Source organism: Mauremys mutica, chromosome 4, assembly GCF_020497125.1.
Source record: "Mauremys mutica isolate MM-2020 ecotype Southern chromosome 4, ASM2049712v1, whole genome shotgun sequence".
Taxonomy (NCBI): domain Eukaryota; kingdom Metazoa; phylum Chordata; order Testudines; family Geoemydidae; genus Mauremys; species Mauremys mutica.
In genome coordinates this window covers 141,290,664-141,317,245 of record NC_059075.1, presented here as the reverse complement: position 1 = coordinate 141,317,245, position 26,582 = coordinate 141,290,664, and the positions used below count along the sequence as shown (strand labels likewise).

Here is a 26,582-nt window from a genome sequence, read left to right as displayed (position 1 = left end):
TGCTGGTTGTTTTTTGGTAGGGGGTTTGAAGCCCTGATGCGTGTTTCAGCTTCTGAATAAACTATTTCCCCCTGGGTGGCAGCATCCAAATCAAGAAACCCAACTTCAAAAAGAAGTGGGGGGTCGGGGGGGGGAGGATCTGTTTTAACATTAAATATAGCTTTGTTATTTATCGATGTAGAGTAACTGAAGTCATTTTATGTGGTTTGTAGATGCAGTATCCAGGGATCTAATCTATTTGTCTGATATTTATGGGTAATGTTTGGATACCTCATTCATTCATTACTGTTTTCATTAAGACTGTAATCCCATTTTAGGAGTCTGTCATTTTAAACTACTCTATTTAATCGTAATCCAATCCTTTTTAACACCTTAACTGGACCTCAGGAGTTTTAGGTGAGCCGGGGGAAGATACTGGTGCTCTCTAGCCTATGGTTTATAGGAAGAGTGATTCTGTGCGGCTGTGCAATCCTAGGGGGGAAATTGATAGATTAAGCCAACGGGAGCCAGAGGTGCTCAGAATCTCTGAAAATCAGGCCAGTTAGGGCTTGTCTACACAATGTGTAAACTGGCACTAGTGAGGTGTGAACTGTAGTCCAAACTAGTGTCTCTCTCACTAACGGGCCAGCATGCATCCTGCTGGCACACAGTGAAAATTCTCTGTTGCGCATTGATATGGTCCCGTTTTCACAGTTCTACGTTAACAAGCACTAGGGAACTTTCAGTGTATACCGGCAGGGTCCACGCGGGCCCGTTAGTGCATGACATATTGCTGCAAGCTAGAATTCACACCTGTCTGATACTAATGCATCGTGAAGGCGAGTCCTTGGATTTATGTGTTTCAGGATGAATTTAAATGCCTAATTCTAGACACCCAGTGCCCAATTCTCATTGACACTAAGGCCTATTAACACCTCTCTGGCAGGGTAAAGGGGTCATAAATTGGGAATACATTTGCACCCCCAGAGCAGTACAAAGGGGTCTTCATGTCAATGAGAATCAGACCCCCTCTTCTGAAAATTTATCTGTTGTTTATAAAATGCTCTGGGGGATAATTCCCAATGGGCTTGATTGATCTTTCATGGATACATATATGGCCTCCATCGTAGTAGTATTTGGGCACCTGCCAATCTTTGAATGAAGAAGAGCTCAGTGTAGCTTGGAAACTTGTCTCTCTCATCAACAGAAGTTGGTCTAATAAAAGATATTACCTCCCCTGCCTTGCCTCTCTAATCTTTGAATGTGTTTGTCCTCCCAGCGCCCCTATAAGGTAGGGCAGTGCTGTTTTCCCAGTTTGCAGATGGTGAATTGAGGCAGAGAGAGACTAAGTGACTTGCCCTAGATCACCCAGGAAATCTGTGGAAGAGCACATTCCTAAGCTAGTACCCTAACCATTGGACCATCCTTCCTCTCCTAGAGAAATACCAGGTTTGTATATTCAAACATGCTGAGCTCAGCTGAGGTCAATGGGAGCTGTGAGCTCTCAGCAACTCTGAAACTCATAAGCTATTAACGAATGAGGCTTGGAAACTGGACTCTGTTCCCAGGGCTAGGATATCTACTCAGCGAACTGAGGTGCCAGAGCTGCTATACCAGGACAAACTCTTGGGATAGTCATGATTTACCCTAGTTTCAAGCTGGGGTAAGCTGCACTGCTGTAAGCTGCCTCCACTACGGGTTTCTGCCAGCGCTGCTACCTAGGTAGCTAAAATGCCATTGGAGACAAGGCCCTAGAAATGAACCTCCAGGCCACAGGCATGTGGGCAGGGCAGGGAGAGAGGGAGGAGTGCCTTGCTGTGGGTCATGCAATACGTGTTCTGATGATAAATGGAGGTGTGCTTCTTTTGGGTGCACCAAATTCCCTGCAAGAAAGAATGTGGCCACTAGTGGCACTAAGCCAGGAGTGCTAGAAGACAGAATTAAGAAAAACCTAGACTTTCTCTGCCTATAGCAATACAAAGCATTGCATAGAAGTAAAGAAGATGCTTCAAAGCAGCCTGAGACTCTCCCTGGTCGCAGAAGGAGACAACAGAACCACAGATGCATTTTCCTGGAGGTGACCTTTGCAATCCTACCAAAGAAACTGCGCTGCAGACTAAAGCAAATACCTTAGCTGGATCTTTGATTTGAATCACTCCTGGGGGAAGCAGGATGGGATCTTTTGTATTTCAGGACAGTTCTTTCCCACTCCCTTGTTTTTCAGATGCCTCTTCAGCAGCCTAAGCACTTTCTCCGGCACAGATCTCAACTTCCTCTGCCTGAGATACATTAAGGAAGCTTTGGTGAGGTCACTGCATAACAGCACTGAAGCTTCCTCCCAACAGGCATGGAAATGAGAATGTATCACCTGTAGTGCTGAGCACAAGGCTGAGCTGGATTCAATTCAGGTGGCTCCCTCGGGTAGCAAGAAGTCCAGGTCTAATTAGAGTTCCAGGGAATCAAACCGTTGTGCTCTTAATGATTCTCCAGCAATGTTCTGATTAAAACAGTAATTTTAATAAGCACTGCTCCATTGTAAGTGTTCACTGAACACCTAATTACATCACTTATAACTCCAAAAATTATTTAAAATCCTATTTTTGCCACTTGCACACAAAGAGAGCGAGAGAGACACACTTGATAATTATTCACCTTCATTAATTTTCTAAGCCCCTGTTAAAACTTTTAAATGGCCGTTGGGTATGTGTTTTAGGTACATGGCAGCAAGTCAGAGCAGCAAATGAAAAAGGCCATGAACTGATCTAAGATCAAAGTTTACTATGTTGGATTGATCCCCACCAGAGTCTGGAAATTTTGAAAAGCTGTTCCCCTTTTATCTTTATTAATTAGTCCCTCTGAGGCTTGGGACTAGTCAGTGTCACACAACGGAGGAGTCTTATTGTCTGAGCGGCCACGTCAGAGTGTGTGGTCTTGCTATGCACCATGCCAGTTGTTGCAATGTTATAGGAAGGCCACTTCAAATAAAAGCAATAATGCAATCCGAGGGATGCTGTCATATTTGATTTCGGGGGGAGGAGAGTGAAGAAAGGACCTCCCATTCCATTTCCAGGCTAACTGTCTTAACCCTGCCCTTCCACCAGTTGTGGAACAAAGCCTTGTGCCTATTCCCTTAAAAACACTAAGGGCCCAATACTGCATGGTGCCAAGCACCCTGAATTCACATTTGTATCCACAGGATTGAAGGCACTTAGTGTATTAGGAAATACACTAAGTGCCTTTGGCTGCAGTCCTGAAACGAATTCTGCGCAGGGGAAGGATTCAACTCAGATGGAGCTCACTGGATTGGGGGCATAGTCAGAAAAGTGACTCTGTAAAGGTAGCATCATAGGCATCCACATTTATTTTCCCTCCATCGTCCTGACTCGCCTCTCGCCTTCATTTAATGTAAATGGAGAGTAACTTAATTGAAACACCTTCTTGGGCACCAACTAAGATACTCCCCCCCCCCCCCCGATTGTGCCCAGTGTCTGGGGCCACCGTGGAGATCCATTTATCCAAGATTTGAGAGATATAACTGCAGTACTAATCACTGATCAAATGAGCATGACACTCTATCCGCAGAACCGCACACAGGCAAATCCCCCCTTTGCATTTTTGTTTTGTTTGGGGGGGGGGGTGTTTGCAGTCGAGGACAGTCATTTTAGGGCATTGTGTAAAATAAACACACACACCAAACACCATTTCAGAATTAAAAGCCAAAGTGCTTATTCTTAGCACTGGAATTGTTTGTGGTGTGGTCTGGTCTGTTTTTATTTTCCCCCCCTTGGGGGGTGGTATTGTAACTTGCTACATTATAAGCTGGACAAAGGAGGGAAGTTGTTATGCAGGAGTTTGGGAATCTGTAATCAGCTGTCTCCGTTTAAAAAAATGACACCTAGTTGCCAGATTCTTCTAGAAGTACATGCTGCCTTCTCCTATAGAAGGGATGCAGCACCTATGATTTGGGGAGAAAAGCCTAGAATACAAGGAGAGAGGTCTGGTTCATGTGGTCACAAGGACTGATGGTTTTCAAGATGAGAATAGATGTAGATTTACTTTGACACGATTTTGTCATTGTTTGCTGAGATCCCAGTTTTAGCATCTCATTCCAAGTTGTTAGCTTCTCTGTGTGTCTCTCCCTCTTTCTTTCTTTGTCAATAAATATACTTTATTTGGTCCAATAAATTTGGCCACCGGGCCAGATCCACTGCTGGTGTAATGACACAAGAGTCAGCCCAGCACTGGTCTTTATCGGGGGGAAGGCACATAGGACTGCTTATGTGGCAGTGTCTCTGGCAAACCCAGTGTACTGTAAGGGAGATTTCAACAGTCGAGTTAAGCAGCCGTAGTGATGTTGGGGGTGGTGTTTATAGAGGCTATATATGTATGTAATGCTCACAATCTGTGGTCAGACTTGTCATAATTATGATAAATGTATTTTTGTTGCGTTCACTGACTCCAGAAATGTGTGGAAATTAATTGGTGAAATTCTTTGATTATTTTTTAACCGATATAAAAAGATGCATCCTAACGTCATGTGTGTCACATGTATGAACTTCCGCTGCCTAGCTTCAGGCTTCTGAGTACCAGATGCATGTGATACATGGTTGTTCTGTTCTACCGAGGATCAACTTTCCAGCTGCAGACTTCTGTGTACAGCACTGGGGGATGCACTGATGCCGCCAGCCCATTTTCTATCAGTGGTCATCACACACACACTCATGCTAGCTTGCAGTGGGCTGACCTTTGTCAGCTGATGGCCATGAGAATGACTGACTGTGCACCGTCTGAAATGTTCAAAATACTGTGTGTACATGTTTATAGTGTTGTTGCAAAGAGAAGATCTTTATGTTGGTGGTGGGAAGGATGTTTTCCTGTTCTCTGTAGGACATGTCGTGTGTACAACTGAAACCATGAAAGGGCTCCCATCGTTCTGAGCTACAGCCTGAGTGTGGTTGCTGGTATAGACAGATCTAATGGGCTCAAGGCAGTATGGCAAGAGGCAGGACACCAGATTAGATGGGCCCAATGGTCAGATACATTATGGCAGCACTTTAGCTGTAATGACTAATGGCACGTTCACAGCCGACTCGGAACAGTGGGAGGCAGGGAATTCGTGGCAATGCAATGCAGGTGGTACCCTTTGTCTGTACCACAATCCTGCCCACTGAAGCCTCTAAGCCTCAGGGCTGCTTGCCTGGGGCAGTGGAGGAGCTGGCAGGTTGAATAGATGGAGTGTTGGGTGAATGATTGTGAGCAGCTCTTATTTGATATGAAAACAAATTTTTTCTCCTCTAGGTTTACATGAGCATACATTTCCCCTGGGAGTGGGAAAAAGGCTTCCCCTAGTATCTTGTTATTCCAGCACATCTTGCTCTGACACCTCACACGGATCTAATGATTAACTTGAGTTGTGGTAAACCACAGGAAGCTATTTGTGCTCTGTCTGCCATGAAAGGGTCCATCCCAAGCCAGAGCCCTGCCAGCTGGGGCCTTGGTTTGATGGGAGAACCTTTGGTTTGAGACGAGTAGGATTGAAAGCCAGATTTAAAAGCATGTTTGGGGATCTGTATCATTCTGTCTCTATCCCTTGCTTTCCCAAGAGATGCTCCATTCTGTTTTTCAGGTCCTCTCTTGGGAGTCTGGCAGGGCTATGTTAATGGCAGCAATAAGGTATTTTATTGCATCTGGGAGCCCAAGGTGCAGTATCCATAGGAAAGAGACAGATACACAGGGAGAAGTTTTGCCTCTACTAGCTGCGGAAGCCATGCTGGCAAGGCAAGGGTACTTAAATACAGCTCTTCCTAGAAAGGTTCCTCCAGGGCTGCCCGGGGGGGGGCAAAGGGGGCAATTTGCCCCGGGCCCCGGGCTCCGCAGGGGCCCCCAAGAGAACAGCGGAGGCTCCCGCCTCCGTCCCGCTCCTGGAGCCTTAGCACATCGAGCGGCGTCCTCAGACAGTGCCGCAGCGTGTCTCCGGCGGGGCCCCTGAGCCCCGCCCCGCTCAGAGCCGCGTGGTGAGGGGGCGGGGCCGGGAGCTCCGGGCTGAGCTCAGCTCCCTCCGCTCGGCGAGGAGCTCCCAGCCCCGCCCCCTCACCACGCGGCTCTGAGCGGGACGGAGCTCAGGCCCCGCCGGAGACACACTGCAGCTGTTCAGCGAGGCGCTGAAACTCCGGGCGAGGAGGGAGCCGGGGGTAAGAGGCTGGGGCCGGGGGGGGGTTGACTAAGAGGCAGGGAGTCCTGGGGACAGTCAGGGCGGAGGTTGGGGGAGCGGTCAGGGGGCAGGGAATGGGGGGGTTGGATTGTGGGTGTTCTGGGGGGGGTGGATAGGGTCAGGGCCGCCCAGAGGGGTGGGCAAGAGGGGCAATTTGCCCCGGGCCCCACAGGGGCCACCACGAGAGTTTTTTGGGGCCCCTGGAGCGGGGTCCTTCACTCGCTCCGGGGGGCCCGGAAAACTCTCGCGGGGCCAGGCGCAGGAGCTTCTTCGCTCCCGGTCTTCGCTGGCGGGGGGTCCTTCCGCTCTGGGGCGGAAGGACCCCCCACTGGCGAATTACCGCCGAAGCGGGACCCGCCGCCGACGTGCAGCCCGGTCTTCGGCGGTAATTCGGCGGCGGGGGGCCCTTCCGTTCCGGGACCCGCCGCCGAAGTGCCCTGAAGACCCGCGGTGGGGACCCCCCCCGCCGCCGAATTACCGCCGAAGACCGGGCTGCACTTCGGCGGCGGGTCCCGCTTCGGCGGTAATTTGGCGGCGGGGAGTCCCCGCCGCGAGTCTTCGGGGCACTTCGGCGGCGGCTCCCGGAATGGAAGGGCCCCCCGCCGCCGAAGACCCCGGGCCCCCGGAATCCTCTTGGCCGCCCTGGGTTCCTCTGGCCAGAAAAGGTGTGTCTACACTGCAGTTAAAAACCCTCAGCTGGCCTGTGCCAGCTGACTCGGGCTAAGGGGCTGTTTAATTGCAGTGCAGGCATTCGGGCTTGCCCGCCTGAACTCTGGGACCCTCCTACCTTGCAGGGTCCTAGAGCCCAGGCGACCCCAAATGTCTACACTGCAATCAAATGGCCCCTTAGCCCAAGCACTAACTGTGCATTTGGACAAGCCCAGAGACTCATCAGAAAGATTGCATGGACCAGAGTTTTAGGGACCCTCCTTCTGCACTCTCCTGCTAACACTGTAATTGAATAATCTCTTTGTAGTCATGGAAACGTCTGTAAATATGGCCTCCACTCCCACCTCCGAGCTTCCCCTCCAAAAATTACAGCTGCTGATTCAATTTCCGACAGCCTCTCAGATTGTTTGGGTAACATTTTCTCTGCTAAACTGGGGAGGAGTCGGGGAGAAAGGGTTTTATTTTCTAATGGCTGCTTTCTCTTATCGGTCAGTGCAGCCCCTGCCTCATGTGTCCCCTTCCTGGGCACATGCACTTCTATCAGTTACAACGAAACACACTGCGGTGCTGGGGCCTTAGAACTGACAGGGCTACGTTCTCAGACACTGTTGCCTAATACGCATGGGGAAAGTGAGTGCGCACGTGTGACCGCCTCACCAAAACATGCTGTCAAAGTGCAAAAGCAGCCAGCCACAAGTGCCGATAGGCAGTTACATGTGAAAAATACCTAGTAGTGCGCACAAATGTGTGGATTGCACATGCACTCGTGTTTGTACGCAGAAGTAAATGTTTTTCACGTGGTTGTATGTGTTGGCATGTGCAGTTAGCTGTTTTGTGCACACATCTGTATGTTTTTTGAGTATTATTTTTCTGTTATTCAGATGGGGACAGCATAAGAGGCTGGATGGGTAGATGTTTGAAAACTTGCCTTGCAAAGTCAGCTTTGAAAAGGGAGGGGTATTTGGATGGCCTCCTGGATGGGACTCTCTTACCACACACTAATTGTCTACTGAAGCTAAAAGGCTTGCCCTTCCAAGATGGGAACCGTAGCCTTAGGAGCGGGGTTGTACAGGAGCATGTAGTGGGTTTAAAATATCCAGGCATTACTATGAGTTTTAGCTCATGCTCTCTTCAACTAGTGGAGCCTTTAAGAATAGACTGCATGAGCGCTGATTCTGGCTCTGAAATGCTGCACCTTTGGCAGGGTTTGGCAGCTGTGCCAGGCTCTTGTTGTGCTTGTCTGTTCCAAAGTAACAAAGCACCAGAGCTGCTGGTGGAAGAGTCGTCCAGAAGGCTTGGCATGTCATGTAGAGCAGGTTCCTTCACAAGGGCTCATCCGTTGGAGAGCTCGCTTTGCATCTCATCCATTATGTAAAGGATGCATCAAAAATAGATGTGTAGTTCCTGCGGACGTTGGCACACATGCTCAGGAGCCAGGACGAGGCACAGATGGTTCCTTGCAGTGACTTTGTGTGGTCTCCCTGGCTTCCCTTTCAGGAAAGTGGTGGCGGATTTAGAATCTTTTCATGAAGGGTTGGAGCAAACAATCAGTTGTTGCAGCAGGTGCTTGTGTGGATTTGTGACTACTTTGACAGTCCCCCTTTGGAGAAACAGACTCTCTCTGTGTGAGTCACCTTTCCACTTTGCCCTCTGGATTTTTCCACTGGGGCTTGAGTCAGTTCAGTTCTCTTCTCCCTCCATAATGCTTTTCCCTGGAGTTCACCAAACAAAGGGTTAATTTTGTGGGAGTTTTTTTCCTGGTTCTGAAATCTTCTCCTGCTTTCCAGATCCTCCTCACGGGGCACATAGCTGCAAACCAGGCAGGATGGGTGTGAAAGCGAGAGAATTGTAAGGCGTGCTCTAGAGATCGTACTTCAGTACTACAAATTGAGAGGTCTAAAACACCCTGGGGTGCTGCAGGTTTGGTCTGGGGGTGCTTTGATCGACCCCGCAAAAGCGCCCACTACTGGAATAGCTGTCTGTGCCCCGCGTCCAAATGAGGTGCAGTGGGGCAGTTAGGAGAGGATCTGCTCTCCCTTTGACTAGCTCTGACCATTGCTGATGAGCCCCTCCCTTTCCTGAGCATTAAGATACAATTGTGTAACCCAAAATTGCTCGCTAGAAGCAATATGCTGATATTCACAATGAGGGATGTGAGGGATGGAAGGAGACTTATTCAATCACATCCCCAAGAAAGATTGGTCCCTGCAGTGTGTTTGTGAGTGCTTTGTCCAGTCTCATTTTAAAATGGCCCAGGTGCTGATTTTCCTATTGCTTACCCTGGGAGTCTAATCCACAGTGTAACAGACCTCACGCTAGAGACATTTCTCCCGCTATCCTGTCTAAATGTGCCCTTTTCGCTTGCCTCTCATGTGTCCTAGTTATTGCCCTATATAGCACACTGAGTAGCTTCTCCTTCCTTCCTTGAAGTTTGTGTGACTGTTGTCAGTTTTACATATGGTGGTGATGCGGGAGTGGGGGGGGTCTGCATTAAAAATCAGCATTATTTGGGCCTGATTCACAAAATTCAGCTCTGGATCTGAAGTTTAAGGCTCGTGGGACCCACGGTTTTAGTTCTGGCCCATCTCTAAAATGAGGAACACAATGTACTTCTCAGCCCGATATGGTGACCAAGCTTTTTGCTTGGCCTTGGAAATATATCCCAGAGAACCTCAATATTTGAGCAGGGCTGGGGAGAAGGAGACAGCAGCAGAAGCATCAAAGAAAAAGTTTGTCAAACTTTTCACAGATACTGGGGGAAAGTTTGGTTTGTTCTTTATTTTTCCCAAGCTTCATCCCATGCTGGCACCCTGAAGCATGAACAGCTGCACCTGGTGAGAGCTCTTCCCATCTCTTTTTGTTTTATGATTCCTGCTGGAGCCATGGCTATGTTTTTATGAATGAAGGGGGAAAAAAGTCTCATTGAAAAGTTCGTCAACTTTCGGTTCCTACTCACTCAATGATAGATAGCTTTAATTACACTGAATTACTCAGCATCTCCACAGCACTCCCCAAAGTCATTAAAAATAGATTTTCTGTTTGAACTTCACTACCCGCAATGGGTCTCCAGGCAATACGCCATACTTATGGGATGCCCCATGGGCTGGCTCCTAGTCAGAGAGGTCAGCTGCTTGTGTTGGTAGCAGTCATAAAATGTGGAAAATTCTACTTTATTTATTTATTTTATTTATTGAAGCCAGACTGTTTTTTATTTATTTTTAAGGTTCTTGTGGAATGGGGGAGGGGTGTTTTAGAGGATTTGGAAAGTCTCCATTTTTTTTATTTTGTTACAGGTCAGACAGTCAAGGAAAGCAGTAATGAGTCTTTTATCATTTAATTACTGGGAACGAGGTTCCTAATTAGGGAAGTGAAAAACTCAATGCCAGAGCTGCTGTGTCAAGTAAAGGAGCACAAGCAGTAAAGGGTGCGCTGTTGTACTGAGACTCCTGTTGGAAAAGGAGAGAAAACGCCAGGTGAGCGTTGGCTTCTTAGCTATTGTCCACAATACATCTGATTGTGGTGTGGTGCTTAATGTTTGTAGCACTTGCAGACACTGATCCATTCTCACCGCACCCATGTGGGGTGGGTATTAACCCCGTTTTATCAACGGGAGGGAAATGACTGATGGAGAAACTAAAGCCTGTGGCTAAGTCCTGCCATGGGAGTTGGACTATCTCCCTCACACAGCCTCACTGGAGTCAGCAGACTTCTGCATGGGGCTCAGCAACCCACCTTTGTGCAAGAAGTTGGGGCATCATGTTCTACAGTTGTAGGATCAGGTTCTAAATTTAGAAAACTGGCGGCCAATTCAAGGTGCTTTCATTTTATTGGGGCGCCCAGCTTCAGACACCTCAGGCCTCGTTTTCAAGTCAGTTGGCGTGAGGACAAATACTCAGTACCTATGGAAAATCAGCCCAGGTGGTCTCAAGGCACCCAGAATTAGTCTCCATTTCTAAAAATTTAAGCCTGTTTCTGTCGAAGATCATCACTAAAAGAGCATAACTCTCTGAGGTGAGGCCTATGGTCAACAGCTCCACTCCTCAGGCACAATGGAACTTTCCACTGTCAGGGTAAAGCTCATCAGCACAGGAGACAGCCTGTCCGAGACCGCGGAACAAACTCTGCCAGGAACTAAGGCCCATCCTAAACCTCCCCACCTTCTGCTCTCAGGGCCAGGCATACTGCTGCAGTCTGGGCCTGCTTTCTCGTATAGAAACACAGAGCAGCGTGGGCATTTAAAAAACAAAACCCTACCAAAACCAACCATTCCTCTGTGCAGGGGCGGCTCTAGGTATTTTGCCGCCCCAAGCACGGCAGGCAGGCTGCCTTCAGCGGCTTGCCTGCGGGAGGTCCGCTCAAGCCGCGGGATCAGCGGACCCTCCGCAGGCATGCCGCCGAAGGCAACCTGCCTGCCGCCCTTGCGGCGACCAGCAGAGCGCCCCCCGCGGCTTGCCACCCCAAACACACACTTGGCGTGCTGGTGCCTGGAGCCGCCCTTGCCTCTGCGCACACAATTCTGCTCTTGGGGAGAGGGTGTGAGAGAGAATAAACCACATGTGACAGATGTTAGTCACATTGGTTAATATACAACTGGAAAGCGATCAGATATTACAGTGATAAGATGACTTGCTCAAGGTGGGGTGGGATGGGCTACGTGGACTCTCATGCTGTTTGGGCCTGCGTTTCACGGGTGTTGGGTAGCTACAGCTCCCATTAACTTCAGCTGGTGTTTTGGTGCTCAAGCTTATCTCCCCCCCAGTGATAAGTTCTCTGGGTCTGTGGCACTGCTCAGTACACGTGATGCAGCTCATATAAGGGAGCTCTGTCTTTTCCTTGCTTCCCTCCTTCTGTTCTTTCCACTGGCTCATTGTGGACAGGTGCCAGTCAATCAGCCTCTTCACCACTATGTGAAGTGAACAGCTTTGGACTTCATTAGTTCTTCTGTGTCTGGTTACTGCTAGAAACGCCTTTCATTCCTCGCTCGTGCCACCTGTGGCCATAAAATCTGAAGAAGCCGTTCTTTTGATGCCTGCATTCCTGCCCCCCCTCTCTGCGTTCGCTGCGGAGAAGAGCTGCTTGTTGTGTGAGCTCCCACTTTGCCCCTGAACCTGTCAGCCTGTCTCTGTCAGAGAGTGACTGGTCCGCATGCGGGGACAGGTGGAAGTGTATGTGCTAATAAGCATACTTGGAGGCTCGGGGAGGCACAGCAGTGCAGCTCCTTTGCTCCAATTGTCAGAAAACAATCTCTGTGTTGAAATGATATTTGACCACCATGGACACAGGCAGTTATGCTTCTAAAAATGATGCTTTCACTGAGTGTCAATAGCTAGCACTGTGATCCGCCGAGGAGAAGGCACTTACATACTTATGTTCCATCAGTCACTTGCTCTCGTGTGTTTTTCTCTTTCCTTTTTCCATTCTCTCTTTTTCATTCCTTCTGATTCTCCCATTTGATCTTTCTCTCTCTCCCTCCTGCCTTTTCTCTTCATCTATTTTTATCTTTTAGAGAATGCCTTCTGTCTTTCTTTTCTGTCTTTCAGTGATTCCTGGCTGAGATGGAGGGAAAACAGACTAATCAACTTCAAGGCATTCTCTCCCAGCCCCTGCCAGTTTGGGAAACAAGAGCAGGCCCAGAAATCATCTCTTGCAAAGCATTGCTATTTCCAGCTGGGCCGGTCCGTTTTATATGACTGATGTTCCTGCTTTCTTTCGTTTTTTGCCAGGATGTTGCTATCCTTTCATGGCAGTGTGAATTACATTCATTTGAATCCTTCATTTTTCTGTCTGATCTCATTGTTTCTTTGTTTTGTTTTTTAAATCAACTCCGATCCATGTTGTTTCTCCCTCAGCCTGCAGACAGCTACATGGCTGAAACATGGTGTTCCTTATCATCTCTCCCTAATGCGGCATTTCATGCGCACAGACACTTCGGTTTCATAATGATAATTAGCCTGGCAGAGAACATTTTGAAAACAATTAAAACACAAGCAAGTATTTCCACCCTACTTTTGTAAGGAGCAAGGGAATCCCAGTTCTTCTGTCAGAGCTTCTGAGAGGGAAATAAGCTTTCAGAACTGCGTGTGATGAGATAGGTAGAACCCTGCAAATGCACGGATATCCGCTTTATATCCCCAGCCATGGATGGGGTTGTGGGTATCTGCGGACCATTTTTTTGCGGATCGGATGCAGATAGTAATTTTGTATCCACGCGGAGCTCTAGAGATAGGGGTACATGATAATGCCTGCTGTTAATGGGATTTCGGTGCTTTTACTCACCAAACTCTGGGCATTCTACATACAGTCCATTGGAATCCTTAGTATTTGGATTTCAGATTACAAGGATAGTGAATTATGTGTTATAATTGTGAGATCTGGGCAAATATATGATGGGGGCAAGTGTTGCAAAAAACATTCCTCCAATATTCTCTCAAAACGTTTAAATGAATTTGCTTCATCTGTGTTCACAATCCTGTTGTGTTTTCTTTCTGTGAATGTCTGCTTGGATATTTCATCATATTTCATCAGTTTTGGGCATGAATGTTTGTTTGCAAGGAGTGATTTTAAAGCTGTGTGATGGAGTACAAATAGGAAATTCACTCCAGAAGTGTATATGCAGTCTTCCAGTCAGGAAACAGAAACAATAACAGGTGACTTATTGGCATGATCATAGTGAACCAGTGCAGGTGGAAGAGTTTGCTGAGATCTCTTTTGTCAGACACAAGTTGTGGGGTGTAATGCAGGGATGACTGGCTGAACTTCTATCGCTTGTGTTGTGTAGGTCAGGCTACGTGGTCCCATCTGACCAATGAACTATTGAAAATTAGTACCTAATTTGAAAAGATTTATCAAATAATTTTGCATAGTAAATACATTTGCCGGCATTGATATTTACTCACAGATGTTCCACAAGCAGAAAAAGAGGCGAAATTCATGACAAAAATTATTTGTACAATTGCTACTGTAATAATTATTGCTATTGGCATTTATTATTTCTATAGCACTGTAAGAGTACACACCACTTTAAAAATGTGAAAAGGAGCCTAATCTAAATTTATCGTAGATTCATAAGAGCAGGTCCTGTAAAACATTATTGACCCAGGCTGGCTGGGGAGTCAGAGCCCATTTTACCACTGCAAAACGAAACAAAAAAGAAAGAAAGGAAAATCTCTCTCCCCCCCACCCCACCTTGCATGTTGTTCCATGACAATTGGTTTAATTAAGAACCACATGATGTCAGCAGCAGCCATGTCAATGACTGATGGGAATTCCGAGAATAAAATTAAACAGCATCAGGAGAACAAATGCTCAGAGCCCCGGTGAAGAGAAGGAGAAGGTTAGGGCTTGTCTTCAGTACAAGTTATGTTGATATAACTTAAGACGTCGCTCAGGGGTGTGGAGTAAGCCACCACGCTGAGCGACATAAGTTACACTGACATAAGCACTGGTGTGGACAGCGCTGTCGATGGGAGAGCTTCTCCCGCCAGCAGAGCTCCTGCTACTCACGGAGGTGGTTTTACTATGTGGACAGGAGGGCTCTCTCCTGTCGGCATAGAGCGTCTTCACCAGATGCGCTGCGTCAACGCAACTGCATCAGTACAGCTGTGCCACTGTAGCACTTCTGGTGTAGACTAGCACCCTTAGAATCACCTGACTTTCCATCGTCACAGGTACTCAGAAACTCCCCAGTGTGGGGAACAGAATCCTGGTCATGGAGGCAACCGTTCTCTCACGCACATGGGCCTATGTTCCCCTCTGCTCCAGTGCTGACCAAGCACTAGACAACCTTTCACAGCAGCTCCCGTGTTGCCATCAGGAGACTTGGATGTTTGCAGGGACCGGTGTCCCATTCTGGCACCCTGAACGAGAGAGGGAGGCAGATTCCAACTTTGGGATAAGATTAAATTCTTAGTTTCCTGGTCAGTTTCATGGCTCTGGAAGTCCCATTCTCTCTCCCTGCCGTTTCTTTGGGAGGCTGAAAAGAAAGCATTTATTTTAACTGCTTGGTCACAGCCAGTGCACACTCTGTTGCCTTGAATTTTCACCAGGCTTCCTTGTGTGTCACAAGGAAATTCTATCAAATGGCAATTTTTTTCCTCCAAAACATACAGAAATTTAGAATAGGCATTTTTAATCCATTAGTGGTGATGGGGACCTTATAAGTACCTGAATAACCACAATGGGTGTGGTGTCCTCTGACAGTAGGGCTGAACTTCAGAATATTGCAGACAGCGTAGGGGTGAGGGGGTATGTCTGTCTGTGTGTGCATATGTGAGAGATGGGGACTCATCTATTTGTGCTATAGTAGCAGTTACTGGCCCTGTGAAATCAGGGCCCCATTGTGCTAGTAGGTGTACAGACACCTAACGAGAGAGAGCCCATTACAGACTAGATTGACCGGACAGACAAATGATGAGAGAGAGAACATCATTATTGCCCTTTTACAGATGGGGAGCTGAGGTGCAGAGAGAAGAGACTTGAACAGACAGAGCTTATGGTAGAGCCAGGAACTGAACCCAGACCTCCTGTGTCCTTATTACACCCTCCGATTGTTTCCTTTTCCTACATCGCCCTTCTCCCTGCATAAGTTAGTCCCTTGCACACCCTTGGGATCCCGAATGGGTGCATGTTGTGCACAGCTTTGCCTCTTACAAACGGCGTGTACCTTCCACCACGGTTTACATCACCATTGAATTTGACCCCAAAGGCCTCCATAATTGCTGCACTGGCTAATCCCAGGCCGAAACGGCCTCCGTAGTGTTCTGGCGCAACATAAATTTTATATGTAATAATATATTTTTTTAAACTGTTAAGTAGGGCCCAGGAAACAAGAAGAAAAGCAGCCCTATTGGTTTCATGTTTAGAGAGGAACTGGGTTCTCACTATATCAACAACACTTGGCGTGAAAGTGGCCTTTGTTCAGAGAGACACTGCTTCCTTTCAGCCCCTGACTTCCCAGCTGCTGAGAGCGAGGCCGTGTTTTGACAGACAGAGCGAATGTAATGCAGACAGTTGTTTTAATTTCAGCCAGTTGCAGAAATCACTCACAAGGAGCCAGAAACCCAAGGAAAGAGGCCGCACACTTGGCTTTAGTTATCTCTGCACAAGGGCTCTGTTTGGATGGCAGAGCGGAAGGGAGCCCATTGGTTAGTGTAACGGATACACCAGAGCCCGGCAGAGAGCGATTGCCATGGGAGAGGTGAACTGGAACAGGAATCAGAAATGTTCTTCTCCCGCCTACTTGAGCATGCAGTGTTTTAAACATAAAAGATCCTTTTTCTGTTCACTTTCATTTCTACCACAGGGGCTCCTTTTCCCTTGAATATTTGCCTTTCAATCTTTTTTTTCTTTGTATTACAAGCCAAAATCTGAAGCCAAGAGCTGGTGGGGGGGATGTTGTTTTTTGGGGGGTAGAAGGGGTGCAGAGAGGTAGGTGTGGAGGTGGTTTTTAGTATTTATTTCAAGTTGTGAAATGCCTCACTCTGACACTCGGCACTGGCACAGATATTAAAAATTACAACCAAGAATACACATCCTCCATGGACATGGACTCTCTGGGCCTGATTCACCATTTTGTTACTCCAGTTATGTGCTGCTGTGACTCTAATGACATCAGTGGAACTTGCACTGGTGTAACACTGAAGTTACGTAGTGGTGAATCTGGCACACACAATGTGGTTCTGCCCTGCCCTGTACCTTGTGTCACCATATAGCCCTGTGCAAAATCAGCATAAAATGCTGCCAACTCAGAATTCTGTATTCAATTACACTGGTTGTTTGCACCGGTGTCCGTGACTGCACAAGGTGCAGAGCAGGTGAGAAACAGGCAGGGGCGGCTCTACAAATTTGGCCGCCCCAAGCAGTCATGGCCGGGAGGCGCCCCCAAGCCGCGGGAGCAGCGGACCTCCCGCGGGCACGACTGCGGAGGGTCCGCTGGTCGCGCGGCTCAGCTGGACCTCCCGCAGCTGCGGGCGGTTCGCTGGTCTGGCGGCTCCGGTTGAGCTGCCGCAGGCATGCCTGCGGGAGGTCCAGCCGAGCCGCGGGACCGGTGAACCGTCCGCAGTCATGCCTGCGGGAGGTCCACTGGAGCTGCGGGCCGAGCGTCCCCTCCGCAGTCATGCCTGCGGCAGGTCCGCTGCTCCCGGGGCTCCGGTGGACCTCCCGCAGGCATGACTGCGGCAGGTCCGCCGGCCCAGCCTGCCGCCCCCCTGGGAAAGGGCCGCCCCAGGCGGGTGCTTGCCCCGCTGGGCTCTGGAGCCGGCCCTGGAAACAGGCATATAGACTTTTACCACCCAAACCCACTGCTCAATATCTAAATAACTAACAGTACTTGAGGCATCCTGCCTACTGGGGGCAGGTACAGCGTGGGCTGGGACAGTCACCTCCAAGGAGGAGATGGTGTGTTACGACACAGTATGGTCTCTTCCTGGGTGCATTTGTATGGTCTCCTGGGAAGGGAAGATTTGGCAGGGTTACGGTAAAAAATGGCCGCCTCTTCAGTGGAGGGGGACGGGGCTTCATGAGGGTGTAATTCTGCTTCCCAACTCAGTCAAAACCTTATGACTTATACAGGCCGTCTGTCACTGTGGATTGCTGACCTGCTGAAATCTGTCTTGCCAGTCCCAGCTTGCAAGCCGTACCTCCAAGATTTGTTTCTGTGAGCCATATGGAAGCCAGCAGTCTACGTCCTGTCCTGGACCATCTCAGCACATGTTTACGCCTCCAAACAAGTGTGTGCGTGGGGGCGGTTTTGGGACTGGCTCCTTGGACTAGAACTCTGCCTTCCGGCTGCCAAAGAGAGCATTTGCCGGTGTGTTAGCAGACAGATTTCACTAACACAAACCAGCAAGAGCCTCTGATGTGCTCACCCCAGACTGCTGTGCAATCTGTCTGCACAGGCTAAGCCCTGATCACCCCCTCCGCTAGGCCTCTTTGCCAGGCAAGCTTGATTGTATGTTGCTATTTATTGTGAGTGGTACATTTGTGTCTCTGCTGTTGATACAACATAAGTAGCAATAATAATTATTATTATTAATTATTATCAAAAACATTTACACATCATCTTTCACCCCGATGGATCCCACAGCACTTCATAGACTATATATGAGATTTTTTTAAAATATATAGATGAGTCTCACTTCATATGAATTGCCATAGTGGGTTTGACCGGAGGTCAGTCTAGTCCAGTATACTGTCTTTGATAGTGGTTAGCACCTCACAGAAAGGTAAAAGAACCTGACAGTAAGCAATGATGCCCCAGGGAATGTCTCCTTCTCGCCCTGTTCCTTAGCGATTAGGATGCAGGAGGGCTTATGTCCCTTCCCAATCTCTTGTTAATTTGATTTTGAGACTGGATATTCTGGTGATCCAAATAAATGGCCAGTCCTTGTGCTGAATCCTGCTAAGCTCTTGCCCTCAATGCTGTCTTGTGACAATGAGTTCGCTGCTGAAACACACCTTCTTCTGGGGTGGAACGCGATAGCTATTGAACTCTACGCGGAAGCCCATACGATGGCTTTAGGACAGGAAGTGGAGAGAAATACCTCATCCCGTTGAAACTGCAGGGAGGGGATTAAAAGAGGCAAAGCATAATTTCCAGATTGGAATCTGGCGATGACACTGGGGTTAAAGCCCTCGTCTTGTAGGCAGTACTATGACAAGTGGGTCAGGACCTTGTAACATCTCACCAGTGTAAATGTACCTTTTCTGTTCAGGAAGGTTACTGTGTGAAGGTATTTGCTGATGGCCAGGTTCCTGGTGATTTTGTAAATCCCTGCCGACAGAGGCATTCCCTCTTCATTTTCTTTTCTCTCCTGCCCCTGTGAGACAGGCCAGGCAGCCCCATTGTCTGGGTTTGAGAAACTTCTACTCCCTTATCTGAAGAAGTCTTGTCAGTGATCCTGAGAAATGGAATTGTGACTGCCCAGGGTTACAGCCACTTGTTTTAATATGGCTTGTCCTTGTCCTGCTGTGTATTGAGAGTACTTTACTGAGGATCCGAGAGTAACCGTCTGTTCTTGCCCGGAGATTCTCATGAAATCCAGATGTGCTCATAGGAAGCTCTCCCAGGCTGAAATTCACCCCTGTGTCGAGGGCCATTAAGAGGCCTATGAAACACGGAAGTCTAGGATTTATCCCCTTGGATCAGACTACTGTGGACCCATACCTGATCCTGCTAAAGGAGATGAAGACCCTTATAATACATCTCACCAATTTTCAGTGCTGTATAACCGGGAATAATTCCTTCCTAATCTCTGTAGCTACCAGCCTAGGGATGGAAGCTTGAAATTTGATCAATTTTATCTTAACCATGCATCACTGAAAACATTATTACGGGGCCCAAAATTCAATTACAGTATTTGAAGGATGAAAGCAAAGAAAAACCAAAATGGCAGTATTTGCTCTTCAAACGTGCGCTGCCGTTCCCTGTCCTCTTGGGGAATTTTATTTCCTCCTAACCTTCCTGCAAAGAACTTTTTCCGCAACCTGTGTGAAACACAGGGTACATCTACACTGCACCTGAGAGCATGCTTCCAACTGCAAGTGAACAGACACATGCTAGGTCTGCTTAAGCTAGCATGCTAAAAATAGCAGTATAGCCTCTGCAGCAGGTGCTGCACCTTGGGCTAGCTGTCGAGTACGTACCCGTACGTTTCTGTGGGAAGAAAAACTGAGCATCACTTTCTCTAACGTGTTAGAACAGGGTACTGGGTTCTGTTCTCAGCTCTGCCACTGACTTGCTGCGCAACCTTGGGCAATCTACTCAGCACCTCTGTGCTTTGGTTTCCTTGTCTGTAAAACGGGTATAATATTTCATAATATTGATTTACCCCACAAGGATTTTGTTAGTCTTTAAGTAAAGTTTGTGAATCGCTTTGCAGTTTTCAGAGAAAAGTCCCTATAAAAAGGCTAGTTGCTGCTGTTTTGTTTGTTTGTTGTGAAGACAAAGGGAGTGAAAATGCAATGAACATGTTTATTTACTTCCTTTCCAGGTGTCCAGGGTTCCTGTTGAATCCTGTGAGCAATACACAACCTGTGGGGAATGTCTGAGCTCAGGGGACCCTCACTGTGGCTGGTGCACTCTTCACCACATGTAAGTCCATCGTCGGCCATTTGATTTGAACTAATGGGTATTATTGCAAGAGAAGCCTTAAAAACCTGAACTCTTCTTGTATGTGGATATTAAAAAATAAACAAAAAAACAAATACAGTACCAGCCTTTTACAATCGCTCTTTTCCTACAGGGGAATTCCTTGCACTGCAGGGTGAATGCTACTGAATATCACTGAAGTCCTGTTAAAAATGAAAATGTACTTCCTAGATTTAGGAGATGGGGAATAAATCCAGCATGTGAAGTGAATGTCAAAGAGCATGAAACCGCATGAACTGAAACTCATGGGAATGGAAGCCCCCTAGTTTCACACAGCCTTGTTATTTACCCAAATCCTTAATTGTTCCAAACTGGAGGGAGTTTTTAATAGTGGGGTGGCTTATATGACCTTATTGACATCAGGAAGGTTTCACCTGTGCATCTGAGCAGACGATTTGGCTCTTTACAGGTGGCAAGGGGAGACTATTTAACTACTACTTTGGAATGTCAGAAAACGGAATGCTTCAGGCAGTGGGTCAGACCCAGCAAAGCAGTGAAACTGTGGGTTAGGCTGGGGCTCTGTGCTAGGTTTGAGACCAGCAACTCTAAATCATGTCAGTGGAGACAAAAGAAATAAAGATTTTTCCGGGTGCTTCAGAAAACTGGGTCTCTGAATTCGGGCGGTGTTTGTGCACTCTCTCTGCGACAATAGTGTTCACTTGCTAAAGCGGAAGGGGGACCCAGCGTGCGCACTTGAGGGGAGAAACCTGGAGCACACTGGTAGAAAGGAATCAAAAGCCCTTTGGCTCCGTGCCAGCCAGCAAAACGCTCCCATTAAATGGGTGGAAATCGGGGCGGAGGCAGAGGGACAGAGTTCAGGGACCCGCACAATAGCACTTGGCCACACGCCGAAGCAGCAGGTGTTCGGAGGGCACGAGAAGGAGAGCAGTAAAGGCTTATATACAAAATCTGGACTGGATTAGAGACCTGTATGCACAGAGGTATCTGCACTCCCACAACCTGGGGAACCGTGTGTTTATTTTCAGTTGCCGCATTCAGGGAAACTTTAAGAGAATAACCAGTAGTCACAGGGCCTGATGCTCTGCTACCTTGCTGCTACTTAGACCTGTGTAGAACAAGTGTGAGACACTATCACTCTGGTTTGGTAGCACTCAGCACTCCCTGTGCCTGGGTGTAAATGTGTTGTACATACAGAGGTAAGATAAAAGGGGAGCAGAGCAGGAAGGTTGGGGGAACTAGACTATGCATTGAGGTAGAGGGCTAAATCTGGCCAACAGCAGTGAAGAATTTAGCGCTCTTGGGTCAAATTCCTGAAACGGCCTTAGCTTGTCTATTTCCTCCTTCTTCATTGCTTCCCCCTTTAAGACCAGACTGCCCAACCCCTCACTGACTCTGTCCATTGTTGGCGATATCACAGGACCTACAAATCTTTTAAATCAATCCTATGGAGTGGTTATAGCGTTCTGGGTGCTCCACAGTTACCAGACAGGACCAGGATGTGTTGTGGGGGACCTTAATAAACAGGGGGCGCTTCCCAGTCAGGTTGTTCTCTGTCTAGTTGCTGCTTGAGCTATGGCTCTTTTTGTTTATACCCTCCCACTACAAGTCTCACTTTGTCTGGTGATGGAAGGTGAAAGGATCACTATGCCCTTTGCTATACTAATTAATTAAAAGCAGCAAAGAGTCCTGTGGCACTTTATAGACTAACGGACGTAAGGTGCCACAAGACTCTTTGCTGCTTTTACAGATCCAGACTAACACGGCTACCCCTCTGATACTAATTAAGTCTCACAACCCACCAGGGAGGGGAAGGTAAGGATTGTTATCCTCATTTTGCAGAGAAGAAAACTAGGGCATGAAGAGACTTCGTTTCTGCCGCACTGTGGCTGTCATGACTATGTCGATTGTAAGCATTTTGGGGCTGTCTCTCACTGCATGTACAGCACCTCGCACAATGGGACCTTGATCTCAGTTTGAGCCTCCAGGTGCTACTGAATACAAACGATGATGATGACTTGCTCAAGGTCACACACAACATCAGTGGCAGGACAGGCAAAACCCAGGAGTTCATGCTCCCAGTCCCCCTTCCTGAACCATTACATGATTTTCCCTTGCCCAACATAGGGACTGGTAGCTTGTAAGAAGAGAACTCAGGCCAGGGGCGTGGAGCGTTGCACATACAGAGGTAAGATAAAAGGGGAGCAGAGCAGGAAGGTTGGGGGAACTAGACTTTGAATTGAGGTAGAGGGCTAAATCTGGCCAACAGCCTGCAGTACACAGGCCACTACAACCTCGTCTTCCCTGCTGGTATTTTCCGACCCTTCCTTGGAGTTTTTCTGCCTTCCCACTGCCTGCGCAGAGCAATGATCATTTTTTAGCCCCTGTCTGAAGCTGTAAATAATTTAGTTTATCTTGCTGTTACTGAAGCCGCTGTCATATTTGTTTGGAAGCCCCCAACGCTGGCGTGTTTGTATTTCATTTGTCATCTCTTGCCTCTAATTTTTACATTTCACCCCTGCCAGATGGGCCAGCTGCTTCTGTGTTTCGTGGGGAGGTCGCAGGTCAGGATGTGCTGCTCACGCTGCATTCACAGAGGGCTGACAAAAAGAGACACAAAAGAGGGAGTTTAGGGGGCTGGGGAAATTGAAACTGAGATAGAGGCAGAGTGCCGAGGGAGAGAGAAAATAAAGCCCTTGTGACAGTAAAGTGGCCAGTTCAGATACAGTAAGAACCACTGAGAGCCTTGGTCCAGGATTCCAACCAACCAAACCGCTTTTCCCACCTTTTTTCTGTTTTGAGCCTGCTTCTGCACTTCTGGGTCCTGGATGGTGAGAGAAATACCAAAACAGCTGCAGAAGTTCTTTGTCATAATGCTGTATTCCTGGCCCAGCCAGAAGCAGGGAAGATGAGCTGGGGATCCTATGAAACAGTTTATCCATGTGGGATTTATGGACAGTTTTGCAGACTCGGAATGCTCAGATCAGAATCCGAACTTGTGGGTGCTTAGCCAGAACTTTGAGTGGTTACCAAGGCAACTAAAGCTTTTGGATCTTGAAATCATAACAATGTCACGAACTGGTGTGCGAGTGAAAGACAGACGCAGACACCACTGACCTCTGCTGGATGGAATCAGGAGTGTGTGTCATAGGCTCTGTACTGCCCCTTTTTAGTGCAGGAGGATCTCAGTTGTATCCACTGTTGCCATAAAACTCCTAAGTGACCAGGAGGATCTGAGTTCTATCCCTACTGCTGTCACCGATTTCTGAGTGACTACAGCATATTATTATTAGTGTTGTTTATTATTTAATATTACTATTGCAGTTGTGCCTAGAGGTCCCAGTCAGGGATTGGTGCCCCTTTGTTCTTGGCACTGGGCACTTGTAAATGTATAATCTAAGTGTAATGATGCCCCTGGTTAAATTGTCTGTGGGGATTAAACCCATGATCTCTGGATCTAAAAGCAGGAGCTGCTTGTGTTTGAGCTAAAGGGTCAGATCTGTTAGGTCACACACAGCAGCAGAGCCACAATTCTCTATATTCCATCTAGAGGACGACAAAGAGCTACATTGTGTTAGGGGAGGTGCCTTTACATACATTCACCTGCACAAGCCCATGAGACCGAGGAACTAAAATCAAAGCCAAAAGGGTGAAATGAGCTGAACTAACAGCTTCTGCATCCACTTAATCCCCCGCAGAGGTTTTGGAAGGCAGGTTGAGGTAGGGATGAAAGAAGCAAGGGGAAGACCTGGAATTTAATATTGGAATAGAAGAGATTGTGCTCTGGGCAAACATACAGTGGAGGCGTACTGGGGATTAGCTGAGTCTGATTTCACATTGTGGTTCATAAGTAAGCATTTCAATGCAGGTTTTCGCCTTTACCGATTGTTCGTTACATTACAGTAGCACCCAAAACGTGTCAGGGTACATCTGTGCAGCCCACGGCAACAGGTCTCACAGCCCAGGTTGTCAGACTCAGGCTCACAGGACTCATGCTGCAGTGCCAAAAACAGCTGGGTAGGTATTGTGGCTGTGAAGCCCATCCCCATCTCTTAGGCTTCAGAGTCTGAGCTGCAGCCCAAGCCCGAATGTCTACGCAGCTATGAGGAGTGCCATAGCATGAGCCCGAGTGTGTAGACTGGGGCTCTAAGACTTGCTACTGCAGACTGCCACTTATACTGCAGGGCTGAATAGGAAGACAACCTCTGGCCCGAAGACCTTTTAGGCTGCCAATTAATTGTGGTGTTAATTTTTCTATGGACCGATTTTCAGCACCATGGCACAGGCCACTAACATTTGATCTAAGGGTATAAATCCATTAGCTGGTAGAAGTAGCAGGGTAGGGGACTTCCCACTGGAGAAGGACACAGAACACACTGTGTTGCACCTTGATTTAAGAAGCCTTCCAGGAGTCTGGGACATAACATGAGATTCCAAAAATCCCTACAAGGGAAAAGATCCAGCTTGGGGTGTGATCTCCAATCATTCGCTTTTACTTTATAATCAAGACAGAGAGGTTAATTTTACTAGTACTCCTCCAGCAATTCTGCTCTTTGGGAGATTGAGTATCCTTGGTCCAGTGGAATTTGCAGCCTCCAAGGCGCGCTCTATATGCTGCTCTCTGCAAGTATGTTATTGTCTACAGACCTATTTATCTCTGTTAGGGCTGTTGCCATAAATAGTATGATAAAAAAGAGCCATTCCAGTGAGTCAATGAGATAAAGGCTCCAGTCAAGAGCTCACTTTCAAGCTATCTTACAGATTCACTTAAACCCCAATAATTCTTTTCTTTAGCAGCATTCATATTTAGATCCAATATTATATTCCAAAAAAGAGAAAGTGGGGGAGGGGAACAGCTACATCAATTGTCAGGTATGGAAAGAGAAAGTGGTAACCTCGGTGCTTTTCTTATTCAGAAGCAAACAGCCTTTCAGCAATGAATATAGCTCCCTTTTTTTTTTTGTTTGAGTCCCAGTTTTGCAAGGCTCTTGTCACCTCATTTAGGAGAAGCAGCAAAGAATCCTGTGGCACCTTATAGACTAACAGACGTTTTGCAGCATGAGCTTTCGTGGGTGAATACCCACTTCTTCGGATGCAAGTGGTGGAAATTTCCTGGGGCAGGTATATATAAGCAAGCAAGAAGCAAGCTAGAGATAACGAGGTTAGATCAATCAGGGTGGATGAGGCCCTGTTCTAGCAGTTGAGGTGTGAAAACCAAGGGAGGAGAAACTGGTTGGTACAGGGAGATTAAGACTCTTTGTGGAACAGTCAGTATGTCTGCTAATGTAGATGTTTACCTAAGATTCCATCCAGCCCTGCCACAAGGAAAACAAAACAGCAAAACCTGCTTTTGCGTTGAGTATTCGTTCCACTGACTCCAGTCCTAAGTGGGAGAAGAGCACTTTACTGCTTAAAGTAACAAATACATTCAAATGGGTGCTTAGAAAAGCACTTGAACAGGGGTCTCAGGTGACTGGTAATGGCATTCAGAGGTTAATAGTAAGTGAAAGTTGATATAATTTGATGACTGTTCGTTGACACCAATAAAATTCAACATATGTCAGCCACTACTGTGTAGTGGGATCTGAAAGACTCTGCTTTCCTCGTATACCATAGGATAGAAAAGCACTGTACTACTTCTCTGATACCACTATGCAGTGACAGCTGGTAATGCTTATTTTAATGGTAATTTGTTCTGTGTAAAATAAGTTGGTGAGTCTCTATCCGGTTCCTAGTGGACAGGTGTCCACATCACCACCATTGGCTGTAGTTGGCCCCTTTATATTAGCTTATGTAACTGCAGTTATGCGGATGGTCATAAAATTATCCAGCTCTTTTAAAAATCCAGCTGCAGCCTCTGACTCGCTACCCTTCTGTGTTTGTACAGTGCCTAGTACAATGGGGCCCCGATCTGGATTGGTCCCTAAGCACGGCCATAATACATGTGCTTTACAGCTGCAGGGAGGGTCACAGCTTGACTCCACATACTGCACCCTAGCATTTTCAGCCCTCTGTTTTGTTGAATGGCTCCTTAATTTCCAATTATGGGGCAGAGTCGTGAGGTGGGAACTGATTAGCCCTTTTTCCTTCACCTCTTCTGATTCGGAGAGCAGCTCTGATTGTGAATCAATTTCAGTCCACACTGAGGTTCTCCTCAGTGCAATGGCTTCGGTGATGAGCACACAGCACGGCCGGCACTCCAGGAGCAGCACTCATCATTCAGCTTGGCACACTTAATGGTTTCTTTGCAAGGCGGAAGGAGGGTGGAAGAGTCAGGGAGATTTGGGCATGACAACTGAACTTAACTCTAGTGTCTCCAGCCTCAGGATAAGAAATTACAGCTTCCAGCACTTCAAGACCCATGGCTTTGTAAGAGAAGATTTATTAGCCGCGTGTTTTTCTTTTAATTAAAGTGCAGGTGCTGTCTTGTGAATGCCTTTTATTGCTTTTTATTTAAGGTAGCACGTGGATTGTGAGTTCGTTGTTGACAGAAATGAGGAGCTCAGAGTGCTGATCTGAGCCAGATATACTGGGTCTGGTTTTCAGAAATGCTGAGTTCCCACAGATCTACCTGAAGTCCTCGGGAGCTGTGGGTGCTCAACACCGCTAAAATCAGGC

The 26,582-nt window shown here is 47.5% G+C and overlaps 1 protein-coding gene across 3 annotated transcripts in view; it reads left to right on the top strand.

The window, feature by feature from the left end:
* The window catches only part of PLXNA2 (plexin A2), a 312,269-nt gene that overhangs the window by 180,705 nt on the left and 104,982 nt on the right, over window positions 1–26,582 (top strand). For 2 of the 3 annotated variants that reach the window (XM_045013587.1, XM_045013588.1), the window contains one exon: window positions 19,849–19,949. In XM_045013587.1, coding sequence (XP_044869522.1) covers window positions 19,849–19,949 — 101 coding nt within the window. Of the gene's footprint in view, window positions 1–17,428; window positions 17,581–19,848; window positions 19,950–26,582 lie in introns of those variants that run through there. The other variant, XM_045013589.1, reaches the window with a different exon arrangement.